The 13,623-nt window shown below is 39.9% G+C and overlaps 1 protein-coding gene across 1 annotated transcript in view; it reads left to right on the plus strand.

The window, feature by feature from the left end:
• Positions 1 to 13,623, plus strand: part of NELL2 (neural EGFL like 2) — a 178,952-nt gene that overhangs the window by 63,720 nt on the left and 101,609 nt on the right. Inside the window, exons 5-9 of the mRNA XM_069955993.1 lie at positions 1,089 to 1,185; positions 4,291 to 4,363; positions 4,524 to 4,606; positions 10,465 to 10,593; positions 12,012 to 12,114. Of these exons, the coding sequence (XP_069812094.1) occupies positions 1,089 to 1,185; positions 4,291 to 4,363; positions 4,524 to 4,606; positions 10,465 to 10,593; positions 12,012 to 12,114 (485 nt within the window). The remainder of the gene's footprint in view (positions 1 to 1,088; positions 1,186 to 4,290; positions 4,364 to 4,523; positions 4,607 to 10,464; positions 10,594 to 12,011; positions 12,115 to 13,623) is intronic.

Raw genomic sequence — 13,623 nt, forward strand, 5'->3', positions numbered from 1 at the left:
CACTTTCTCATCTGTATGACTACACACAAAGTGGTAGCCTTAGGCTTTAAATAAATGGTATTACTATGGGGGAGCAACCAAATACATAAATTTATTCAATCAATCACTACTGTTCATGGTCAAATACAAAGGCTTTGTTAATAAGTCCATTACAGAAGGCATGACAACAGCCCAGGACCTGTTAAAGGGTTTGACTTAAAATTTGGATCTGTCAGGTTCTATCCTGTTGTCTATTGTTTTCATAGGAAAAATAGCGCTACATACTGTACTATTCTTTCTGTCAAATCTGACAGAACTCTTAATGAAACCTCTGATGGTAGTGTGAACACTGAGCAGGATTTATTAAGATTGGCATCTGATACATTGGTTTTAAGTAATCTCACACCAGTGCATAAGATGTATATTAATTCCAATGCATCTTAGATGCCTGTGCGCCCTCATTGAAATCTATGCCAGCTCAGAGCTGAAGATTTCCACTAAAGATTTCATGCCCTTCCAATCAAATCTGCCCATCCCCGAAACAAAAAAGACAAAGTTTTTTTCTGCTAAAAATTGCAACCTTTTGGTGCACAGAACAATAAATTGTCAAATATACAGTAAGCCTGAAAGGCCTGGATGGTGTTGTCTGGGAAAGATAAAAAATGACTCCAGGTCTGGTGTAAAAATAGAAAACTTGCTTTACTTATCTGCTCCAGTCTCCTGCTGCTGTCACACCAATGTTCCTGGTCCTACAGGACCTGCCTGCTCAGCTATCAATGGCAGCATAGATGTCCCACTTCAGTCACTATAATGCCCGAACAAGCAAGGATCAAGTGGGATCAGGATGGCATGGAACTTGGAAGAAGAGGAGCTCAGTGTGCGTCTAGGTGTGGCAGCTATGGAAGACTGGAGAAGCTGAATATTGCATGTTTAATCGTTTTACACCACCCCCAACCATGGGGCAAATTTTTGTTTGACCCCTTTAATAACTTAACCCTAACCTATATTCCTTTTTATATTGGGTTGTTACACATAATGATTTCCTTTTACTATTGATTGCTATTGACCTATATAATAAACTAATAATAATAATGTATTTTGCTTAATAGGATTTATGAGAGAATTGTGGAAAAGCCATACATGGATATTCCATCTGGGACAACTTTATGGGTTGGACAAAGAAACAATGCACACGGCTATTTTAAGGTATATGGTTTGCAGTATGTTTTGGTTAGCCAATTGAAGAACCATGTTCAATCTGGGTTGTGCCTTTTCTATTTTATTATTAAAAGATATGTTAATAAATATAACTAAAGGTTAATATTCACATTAGAAAGCTCACTGTTATTAATCACATAGAATCAATAGCATATCCTGAGTGGTCATTTTACATTTTTGAAGAGAAGCGGAATCTGTGACTTCTGGATACCATCATCTTCAGAGCAAAGAAAACAAATTTGGCTGGAAGCAGACGGCCAGCAAGCACTGGCATTGCCTATTAGATCACACCATTGTCCATGGCAATAGACTCTGCAATGAGTGATTGAGCAAAATTACAGTACATTACTGTAATTGTAAAAATCATAGATCAATTACGTCCTATCCTATACCACAGAAGTGTATTAGATCGTTCACTGAGGTTTGTTTAAGTGTAATGCACATAACAGAACCCAAGACAATGTTGCAATAAATTATCCCTTACCCTATTATTCAGTATGTGCCCTCTTTGTTTCCTATTCCATTACTCCAGGGAAAGGCAAACAGAAATAAGCGATTCATCCACCTGGTGTGTTTCTCAGTAAAGAAAATAAGATTGTCCACACTATCCTTTAATGTCAGTCCTATCTCTATCAAGTCAACCTGCTTTGCTTGTCAAACATAGCTGCCATATCACTGAATATTATTCTTTTATCTAAAATACCTCTAGTATCTCTGCACATGTTTTTTCTATTTGTCACCTGTAAAAGCCATTCAGGTCGCAACTGATAGAGTTAAGGAAAATTGCTGATCACTATCCATCTAGGGATTTTTCAATTTTCTTCTTTTTATTTTTTGTAGTTTGTATTATCAGTACTTCCTCTATATTTTTATCCCTGTTTTAGTGTGTATTTAACTAAACCAAATAAATGTCTTTAATATAGTTAGTGCCATAGATTGCCAATGTAGGGGCCTGTGTAGCATGCAATATAGGGGACAAAATGTCTGGGACACTCATGGTGGCATACTCATTTAAAAAAAGTCATTTGAACCTGCCAATTTCTGTGAGATCAGCCAACTAACATGTAAGGGGGGTGGGGGGGGGGGTCTCCTGACAGATGATAGGGGAAAGAAGGGACCAGGCATGCTGGATTTCCAAAGTTTGTTCATGTAATAGATAAGCCTTTGCTACAGGAGTCTTAGGCTGTCATCATACACAGCATTTTTTTTGGGGGGGGGGTGGGAAGGAAGCATTTTAGAAACTGCATAGCGCTGTGTAGCGCAGCTTCAGAAAAAAGCATTTTGCCATGTACTAGAAGCACAGATGCATATATAAAAGGTACCATCTCGTCTCGACCTCACAGCAGTTTGAAATGTGAATTGCAGCTGTCAGATTTACTTTAAGCCAGGATGCAACTAAACACAAAAAAGATGCAGGTTCCTTTTTCTGCTCTGTTTAACCGCAGCATTAGCAACAGGGTGCAATAGGACAGGCATCCTTAATTCTGTATGCCATATGTATACAGTATGCAGTGTCTGTACAGCACTCTGCTTAATTGATACTGACTGCTTTGCCAGTGTCTCATGGGTTACCCACATTTTAAGCTATCACTGCTTGCATACTTAATCCATGACTACTGGCAGCAACTCTGTCAGTGAGGGCACATTTTTCTGCGGCGTGTGTAGATCTCAGCACATCCCAAATATATTCAATAGGGTTAAAGTCTGGTAAATTAGGGGCCAAGGCAGTGTTTATAATTTACCATTGTGTTCTTTCAATGACATGAGCACTAATTGATGAAAAATAGCACTGTGGTTCTTAAAAATCTCCTGAAGGTATGGGCACATATGGTCAGCTAACAGGTCTCTATAGATTATACCACTTGTGTATTGTGTTATGTTGACCTACACTTATAGGGCATGCCAGGAAAATGTTTCTTAGACATGACACTATTCACCACTGACCTGCTGAACACCAAGGGGGTGGGGGGGGGGGGGGATTTATGAAAGGGTGTAAATATACAAATGGTGTAAACTGCCCACAGCAATCAATCACAGCTCAGCTTTCAGTTCTAGTTAAAGAAAAGCTGAGCTGTGATTGTTTGTTGTGGGCGTTTTACACCAGGTGTATATTTAAACCCTTTCATAAATCCCCCCTCCCCAATAGTGTACCCACGGGATATGGATTAAAGCTGTTTATGCCATATGCAGACATGTCCAATAATATGGTTCAACTGGAAATGGGTCTGGTCAGCCAAGACAACCTTCTGCCATGATTTCTTTCATTGACCCATGTGAGACTTTGTTTTTGATTATGTAAGGGGCACCCTTGTTGGTCTTGGCTATTAAACTATAGTGGATGCAAGGTGGAACTTTGTCTTGTCTACTGATGATTTGCTGGGTTAGTTGCTGGGTCAGTTGGTGCCACCTTACTCTTGAGTAATCTGTCAGATATCTGTCCATGGTGTCTTCAGATACTGTGGCACAGGAGCAGCCACAGGAGTACGGCCGTTTCGGAAGCACCACACCTCTTGGCCCCAACAATCTGCCTGCAGTTAGAGTCCCCTAGTTTACCCTTGTTGGACAAATGTTGCCTTCTGCTGTACAGAAGAGATGTCAGCACATTATCTGAGAAGCAGTCATCATGCAGACATTACCTGGTATCACATTATTGGTCACAAGATGGTCACAGACGCCAGTTGTTCTTAGACAGTGATCATTCAGTGCGTATCTTTATTCCTCTAATAGGAAAACAATATTCTGCTTGTGTGTGAAATATTCATTTTATTATTTTTCCTGTTCGTCGTTTGTACCGTAGATGTACTGTTGTTTTCAGATATGTACATTCGCCATGGTAGTAATAATTGCTTTCCTTCAATTCTACTAGCTTGAATTCTCTATAAAGGAAAATCGATATAGTTATATCCTTCAGCGGAACGCGAAGTATGTTAGTTAACGTATAGGCAGCTTTTTGTTACATGCAGGCGATATCTTAATTAGACACAGTTACATGGCTGAAAATTGATTTCATGAAGAAATAAATATTGTATATGACAGATTCCTTTGTAGCTTACAATGTGACAAAATGTTTACATTCAGTGTTCCTATCCACAGGGGATCATGCAAGATCTACAGATCCTGATCATGCCACAAGGATTTATTTCCCAGTGTCCTGATCTTAATCGCAGTATGTATATGCATATTTCTCACTTTTGTTTTCTAAAATAATAAAGCAAGGCTATAGAATAGCCAAACGTAGAATAGCCAAACGTAGAATTGTAAAGTGCTGCGGAATCTGTTGGTGCTACAGTATATAAAAATTATTATTAAATGTTTGTTTGTTTCAGCATGTCCAACATGCAATGACTTCCATGGGCTAGTGCAGAAAATTATGGAACTACAAGATATCTTAGCAAAAACATCAGCCAAGGTAAGTCTTGAATAGTTTAGATTTTTGTTTGTTAACAAAGGGATTTATCTTAGTTAAGAACTCTCAGAAGTCTCAAGGCTGATTTTCCTATAACATTTGCAGAAAGCGGGATCATTTTGCAATAGGCAAGCACAGTACGGATTAAAGGTGCTTGTAATCCGTGTTTCAGATCAGACTTGGAGGATAAAATATGAAAAAATAAATAAATAAATAATAGTACACTTTCATTTCCAGCAATGTACTTGAAATGATTAAATTGTATAGAGGATTTTCTAGGTTATTTTGTTTGCTATAGAAATGCAGTATTCTGAATCATTTCAACAAAGAAGTATCACATATGTATGCAAGATGCAAAGATGCATATATCATTCTATTACTGCAATGTTTATTGCTCTGCTTTAGTAGATTTTTTTCCCATTAGAATGCAGTCATGATGTGAACATTCTATTCTGTGTACAAGGTCTGCTTTTAAATAGCATGACCAGTTGTGTTTAAAAGGTGCTAAGAAAAAAGCTAAAAGTTTGTATGGATACAAACTATGGCTATGCTCACACTACGTATATTTCTGTAAAACTAGCGGCCGTGATTAATACAAAAATATACGTTACGCAGCAGTCTATGGAATCCTGGCTGGAGTGTATACACATACTATACACTCCGGCCAGGATCCCTAGTGGCGCAGAGGGAAACTGACATGTTAGTTTTCTGCGGCCGCAGAAAACCCTGTCAGTGCACACAGTGAAGCAAGCGGCTTCGGCAGCATGCTCCATTGTGTGCAGTGGGGAGCTCTGATGCGGGCGCGCACGGATGCGCCTCTCCGTGAACATAGCCTATGGCAGGGAGGGAAAATTTACAGAGCACATTTAAGGGCAAGTCAAGTTAAACACTTAAATACATTTTAAATGTGTAAAATGCTTATACTTTCTGGATTACCTGAGACTGTATTCCTGTGGGAAACCACAACTGAGAAAAATATAAATGTCTTGAGTTTTTCTCTTAATTATCAACTTTCATAGACTAAAATAATCTTGGGTTCTCAAACTGTGGGATAGTTCATAAATATTAAAGGAATATGTGGAAGTACCAAATTATTAGGTATTTGTAATGCTGACTTCAGCGGAAAAAGGACATGCAGTAGTAGAAATTATATGTTGTTTCAGGTTCTCTTGTCAGTTATATAAAATATTTGCTTCTACATGGGGGGATTTATCAGACATGGTGTGAAGTGAAACTGGCTCAGTTGCCCATAGCAACCAATCAGATTCCACCTTTCATTCCTCAAAGGCTCTTTGGAAAATGAAAGGGGGAATCTGATTGGTTGCTAGGGGCAACTAAGCCAGTTTCACTTTACACCATGTCTGATAAATTATTTCCCTATATCTATTAAGCTTGTTTTTTTTTTAAATATTTCTTGTATGTTCTTTTCATTAACAGATTTCTTAAAGTTGATATTTTGCAAATACAGTGGTACCTTGGTTTAAGAGTAACTTGGTTTAAGAGCATTTTGGTTTAAGAGCTCACAGTTTTTCAAAATTCTGACTTGGTTTAAGAACATTGCTTTGGTTTAAGAGCTCCCTGTACTGGGTTGGAGCGGGAGTGGAGGAGGGACATGGTCTGCATAGGGTGGTCTACAGCCCTGTACTCTGACCCAGGAAGTCTCCTTCACCTTCCAAATCATAGCAGATCCACTTCAGACTGGGGCTTGCATCAGGGGACAGGACTGTGGAGGTAATCTCTCCATAGCTGTAACCCCTCTCTCCCTGGACAAAGAGTGCAGCTATACTGTGCTCAAATCTGCCCTGCTCATTCCTTCATGCTCCATGCAGTCTCTGTCAGCCCTTGTGTTTCCCATCCTCTATATAACTGTACAGTAACTTTTTAATATCACATATTCTGCTGTTTCTAAATGTTCGTTTCATTTGTTTTACATGTTGTTCAGAAATATAAATCATTATTTTGGGGGTGTGGAACCAATTGTCTGCATTTCTCTGATTTCTTATGGGAAAATTTGCTTTGGTTTAAGAGTGGATTTGGATTACAAGCACGGTCCTGGAACGACTTATGCTCATAATCCAAGGCACCACTGTATGCAACTATATGCAGCAGTATGTTACAATAATCCAGCAAAGTATTAATAAACAGTATTAAAGGGGAACTTCAGGGAAGTGTGAAAATCCAGTGTGGGCAGGGGCTCATGGGAAAATAATAGAGAAGCGATGCTCTACCGTGTTTCTGCAGCGCAGCGTCACCAGCTTTCCAACAGCCGCCAGTCTCTTGTTTCTCCTGGCTTCCTGCACCTTCACACCCTTCAGGAAATATCCACTCAACCATTCAGTGACTGCAGAGATGTCCCGCCTCAGTATAAGACTGGCTGAGCAGGCCATTCTCATCCGGGACTTGACGTGGCAGGAAACCGGCACAGGTCCGTAAGCTGTTACGCTGCTCTGGGATGGGTGAGCATAGCTTCTTTATTATGTCGCTCCACACCCCTGACCACTCAGGATTTTTACATTTCCCCAGAGTTCTCCTTTAAGAGTACAAAATGACAGAATTGAAGAATTTAAATATATGGAGTAATTTGCTGTTGTCAGTAATTCAATCCTATTGCCATCAGAGTTCGATGCATCACTGCTTGCAAAGTCCAAAAAAGGATGATATGCTGTTATGCGACAGTAATATATTCATTGTTGGCTGTAAAGAGAAAGGAGGAAAGGCTGAAAAATTCATAGAACTGCTAAATGTGTTTATAATGTATATTAGTACAGCATGCTGATGTACATACACAGTATCTGTGGCCAGTAGAAATCTCTCGCTCTAGAAGAAACAAAGATTATAACGATCAATAGATTGCAAATCTGGAAGGATAGGTAAACTAACCGAATAGTTCAGAGGCACCTGCTGTATTCTTATAGTACCTATTATATTAACTCCACATCCTAATATATTTACATCCACATTTTTTTATTTTTCTACCCCTTTATTAGAAATTATTCTGAGGCATAAGGATTGTGTAAGTTGTGTAGTTATTTTCATGACAGTTAGGGGTGGTCAGGAGTAGAGGATAGGAGAGAGTAGTTTGGGGGTAGAGAAGGTAAAGGGCAAAAGTCTTGTATATTCTTCCTAACCTGCTGACTTCTTCCCCCTCCTTCTCCTGTCAGTGCAGACTATAAAATAGTCTCTGTATTACCTTACATCAGTGCTTCCCAACCTTTTCCACCTGGGGGCACCCCTTGGAAAAAAAAAATTCCTCGGGGCACCCCTACTAAATAATGTTCTACAAAATAGGAAAACTGTCATACAGTGACTCACAGGTGACGTCTTCTTTAATCTGAGGCGTCACTTTCCCTTTTCCTCTCCATCCAGTCCAGTCCTCCATGATGATTTCTTCCAGATACTTTCATCTTTTCAGAACCTGCGAGACAAACAATTCAGGCTCCGCACATTTCTAGCAACTTCCTTTCCTTTCTCCCTCCTGTAGGCTCCCAAAGTAACTGCGCTGTTTGGTGTTATGTGCAGTAAAGCGAGTAGGAATGTGGGATGCCCCCTGTATGTAGGATCCCCTGCTGTGCCCCCATGAGCTAATAATGCCCCCAGAGGTGCCCCCATGAACTAATAATGCCCCCAGAGGTGCCCCCATGAGCTAATAATGCCCCAGAGGTGCCCCCATGAGCTAATAATGCCCCCAGAGGTGCCCCCATGAGCTAATAATGCCCCCAGAGGTGCCCCATGAGCTAATAATGCCCCCAGAGGTGCCCCCATGAGCTAATAATGCCCCCAGAGGTGCCCCCATGAACTAATAATGCCCCCAGAGGTGCCCCCATGAGCTAATAATGCCCCCAGAGGTGCCCCCATGAAATAATAATGCCCCCAGAGGTGCCCCCATTAACTAATAATGCCCCCAGAGGTGCCCCCATGAGCTAATAATGCCCCCAGAGGTGCCCCCATGAGCTAATAATGCCCCCAGAGGTGCCCCCATGAACTAATAATGCCCCCAGAGGTGCCCCATGAGCTAATAATGCCCCCAGAGGTGCCCCCATATACTAATAATGCCCCCAGAGGTGCCCCTAAAAAAACAAACATCCTACTCACCTAATCGCGCTGTATGGCTGCAGGAAGCAGCTCTCCTCCTCTACGGGCTCCATCTTGCGAGCCACAGGGACCTCCATCAGGCACGCCTGCTGGAGAGGTCACATCCCGGCGTCCCATAGGCTGCTGGTATGAAGTGCCGGCAGCCTATGGGAGGAAATGCAGGAGGAGGACACTGACAGGTCCTGCTTCTGTATTCTGCTCACTTTTTAATGTTCCGCCTGCTCACTGTGCAGGCGGAACATCAAAGCGATCTGTGCATCCCGAGAAGCTGCACGGCCGCAGCTTCTCGGGATGCTTAAAGAGACAGTGCACATTTCCCACCGGGATCCCGCGGCACCCCTGGCGGGTTCTCCTGGCACCCCAGTGTGTCGCGGCGCCCCGGTTGGGAAACGCTGCCTTACAGCAAGAAGCTGTTGTAAAATTCCAGGAGAGGAAGGGAAAGACTAGATCCATTTGTGTCCTGCTAGTACTGCAACATGTTTGTGACTGAGCCCTGTATTCAGTAGCAGCCAGCTGGCTCTGTAGAGAATCCATGCTGGTGGGCAGCGCTTCTATTAGACCTTCTATTTGGCTATCCTTTTGAAAAGTCCATTCAGTTAGTTTGTTTACTTATTTTGCAAATGGATTTGTTCACTGTTCTATTGGCTTTCTATGGGGGTTCTGTTGTGGTTATAAGTGTGAGTTTGTGTCTGTTTGATAAATTTCAACCAGGATCATGTAGCACTGTGCACAATGGTCATTCCACTAAATTACCTCTATTTTATTTCTAATTACTTCTTTTTGAATTTTCAGCATAAATGCCTTAATAGAGGCACCAATGTCCCCTCTACTAGTAACTGTGTATTAGGAGACCTATAGCCCTCATCTCTGATGAGAGACCCTGCATGGTAGAGTTGCATTTCATCAAGCAGGTGTCACTCTGGAGATGGGTGCTATGCAGATAGAACAGGAAGTGCCATCTTCTAATGCACAGTTATTGGGGGAAGAGGGGGGGAGCGTTGTTTCCAAATTTAAAATGGATATAATTAAAAGAAATGACCATTGTGCACAGTGTTTCCTGATCAGGGTCAGGCATATTCTCCAAGTCGTGATGTCCTTGGAACTTGGTGGGAAAAGGCGTTGTGGCCTGGGTTCTGGAGCCCGTGACTTAGTGCTTCTGGGGCACAATTGTTTATTATTTCCCCCCCTGCCGGCTGACAAGTTTTTTAATCGCTGGACTGCTCCTTTAAGCTCTGTTCACTGAAGAACTTTTTCTAAGCCTGGATAACCCCTTTAATCCACCACTGGTTGTATGTTGTATTGCAGCTTAGCCTCATTCACTTAAGTAGAGCTGAACTGCAAAGCCAGATGCAATCCATGACTGGTGTAGTGCACAGTGGGAACTGTGCGAATTGCATGACTTTTTGGCAAGTATTTTGCACAGTTTACTCCAAAAGCACTGCACGAACAAGGCTTTATTAAACAGTGCATACACATTACAACAAGATTTCTTTTCTTAGACTTTCAGAATATACTATGTACACTTCATCTCCATGCCTAATACTGTAGACTGTACCCATATTTGCAAGGTTAAATAGCCAATATTTGTGCATTGTTCTTGTATCAGGTAGGAATGTATTGCCAATTTAATCGCTGTTGTTACACAGAATCTGACATTTGCTTTGTATGTCACAGCTGGCTTTTACCTTCAGTGTATTATTATGGAATTATGGAAAATATTGTTTGTGTCACACATCTTTTTTTCTTACTTGCTTAAAATCTCTTTGCAGCTGTCAAGAGCTGAGCAGAGGATGAATAGGTTAGATCAATGCTACTGTGAAAGATCTTGCACTGTAAAGGGCAATGTCTACAGAGAGCTGGAGTCCTGGACAGACGACTGTAAGAAGTGTATATGCATGGTAGGATGATACATTTAATGCATATTTATAAAAAACTGTCATTTTACTCAGGATCTGTACAGATACTGCTTTTAATATTTATAATTATTATTACTTTTATTACTATTAGGCTGGGTGTACCCACTATAAGATGAAAAATTGCAAAAAAAAAATAGATACAAAGAAAAGCTATAATGGAAAATTTTGTACGTTATCTGTGTTTCTGACCCACTCCTGGTTTTGTTAAAAAATACCAACCAAAGTACTGACCAACTCACCACTTTTTATACCTATTTTATGGCCTTTTTTGTTTACAATATGTGAACCCAGAATTATTAGTAGTATTATTACTGTAATCATTATTATCATTATTACTATGATAGGAATTGATTAATCTAATAAAAATAGTATATAATGAAAATGTGTTTAAGGGTGCCTTCACACATAACGGATAGCAGCGGATATCTCGCTGCGAGTTTTGCAGCGAGATTCGTTGCAATCCAAGGTCCTGTCAGTTCCTTGTGAATACATACTTGCAACGGATCTTTCATGCTACTGTATATAAATCACGTGCCCCTTAACCACACGCTGCACATACATTACCCGTCCTCAATCCAGCTTGCTGCATGGGGTCCCAGCTTCCTACTCTCCCGCCCAGCCAATAAGTGCGTTACCTAGCTGGGCGGGAAAGCAGGAATCTGGGACCCCATGCAGTAAGCTGGATTGAGGACGGGTAATGTATGTGCAAGCAGAGTGTGGGTAAAGGGGAGGGTGATTTACATACTCGCAGCGGTCTGAAAGATCCTCTGCAAGTATATATTCACAAAGAAACTGACAGGACTGGATTGCAGCCCAATTGGGCTTATTGGTTCCCTTTAAGGGGGTTGGCCAAATAACAGCACTTATCACCTATCCACAGAATAGAAAAGTATATGATTGTGGGTGCACTCTTATTCCCACACAAATCAAGTAAACTGCAGTGCTACAGTGCCTTGTGTGAATAAAGTGTTAATACACAAGAGCTGGAATACTTAGATATTTATTCACTATATGCAATTTAACCTTTTCTTGTAGCTAGGTTAGCTAGAGTATATTTTATTCTTGCAGAATTATCAACATTTATCCAATAAAGCATGTGTTTGTGTGTGCTGGTGGGAAATACTATGAATTTAGCATCAACCTGAAAGGACAAGATTGTGAATCAATGCAGATATTGAATGATGAGAAAATGTCTCCTCCATGTTTTCAGCAATAGATACAAAGCCTTCCCTGTTGTGTTATTCTTTTATGTTGTGTAAAGGATCAGCTTTCTGCGGGAGATTTTTATTAGCAGCATGAGGCTGGTAATGTAATATGTGACACAGGGTTTAATGTTTAATATTATTTTCTACAGCTACTTAGAATAATATGGTAGTAATTTACTTATTTGTTCTTCACAGAATGGGACTGTGCAGTGTGAAACATTAGTCTGTACTGAACCAACATGTCCAGCTTATTCTGCACCTGCATTTACTCCTGGCAAATGCTGTAAAGAATGCCAATGTAAGTGTATTTCGGAGTAGAATTCTACCAATTTTAGTTTCCAATTTGAATATTCTAAAGTGATCTTCCTTATAATAATAGATACACTAATACTTCCAAAATCCAGATTTTAAAAATCTTTTGCAGCCAGGGAACAGAGGGTGTCTGACAGGATGACATACAAAAGTACTAAAAATTGGAAAGAATAATGTACCACATACAGTCAGATATATATGTAAGACTTCCTCAGATTGCAGGCGTAAAAATGATAAAAAAAAATAAAAAAAATTCTAGTGAGCTCACATTGCAAACTTCTTTGAATCTAATTAAGTAAATACAAAGCACCATCCCCTAAACCTCATAATTATACATGCAAGAAATATAGGAAGCATAGATTCATTATGAAAATGGTGTCATGTCATCTAGAAATATTAAATGTTGTTTTTATTATTATTATTATTATTATTATTATTATTATTTATTTTTATTTTTATTTTTATTTTTTTTTTGCCCGTTGACTAAATTCTTTACCCTTTTAACTCCTTAAGTTCAAAGCCAATTTTCGTTTTTGCACATTTGCTTTTTCCACTATATGTATAAAACTCCATAGCACTTGCATTTTTTCACCGAGAGACCCATATGAACCCTTATTTTTTGCAAAACCAATTGTACTTTGCAATGACAGACTTTATTTTCCCATAAAATATGCTGCGAAACCGGAAAAAAAATCATTTGCGCTGTCAAATTGAAAAAAAAAACTGAATTTGTTTGGATTTCAGGGAGTTATGCATTTACGCCGTTCTCCCTAGGGTAAAACTGACTTGTTATGCATGTTCCTCAAGTCGTTGTAAATACAACAATATGTAACATGTATAACTTTTATTTTATCTGATGGCTTTTAAAAAATTCGAACCATTGTTAACAAATATATGTTCCTTAAAATCGCTCTATTCCCATGCTAATAGCACTTTTATGCTTTTGTCTATGGGGCTGTGTAAGGTGTCATTTTTTGCGCCATGATCTTTACTTTCAATCGGTACCTTGTTTGCGCATATGCGACTTTTTGATCACTTTTTATTAAATTTTTTCTGGATTTAATGCGTCCAAAAATGAGCAATTTTGCACTTTGGAATTTTTTTTGCGCTTACGCCATTTACCGTGCGAGATCAGGAATGTGATTAATTAATAGTTCAGGCGATTACGTGCGTGGCGATACTAAATATGTTTGTTTATTTGTTTATTTATATTTTTAAAATGGGAAAAGGGGGGTGATTTGGACTTTTATTAGGGGAGGGGATTTTTTATTAATAAAAACACATTTTTACTTTTTTAACACTGTAATTGAAAGTCCCCCTGGGGGACTTGTATATACACAGCATTGATCTCTCATAGAGATCAATGCTGTGTATATACACAGCAAAGATCCATTAGATCGGTGATACATTGCACTGGCCTGCGCGGCAACCTGTGCCGACTAATAGAGGCGCTCCCTGGCTGCAGATATCAGCCAGAAGCAGCGCCGTTCAGAGC

The sequence above is a fragment of the Dendropsophus ebraccatus genome, chromosome 1 (genome assembly GCF_027789765.1).
Source record: "Dendropsophus ebraccatus isolate aDenEbr1 chromosome 1, aDenEbr1.pat, whole genome shotgun sequence".
NCBI classification, from domain to species: domain Eukaryota; kingdom Metazoa; phylum Chordata; class Amphibia; order Anura; family Hylidae; genus Dendropsophus; species Dendropsophus ebraccatus.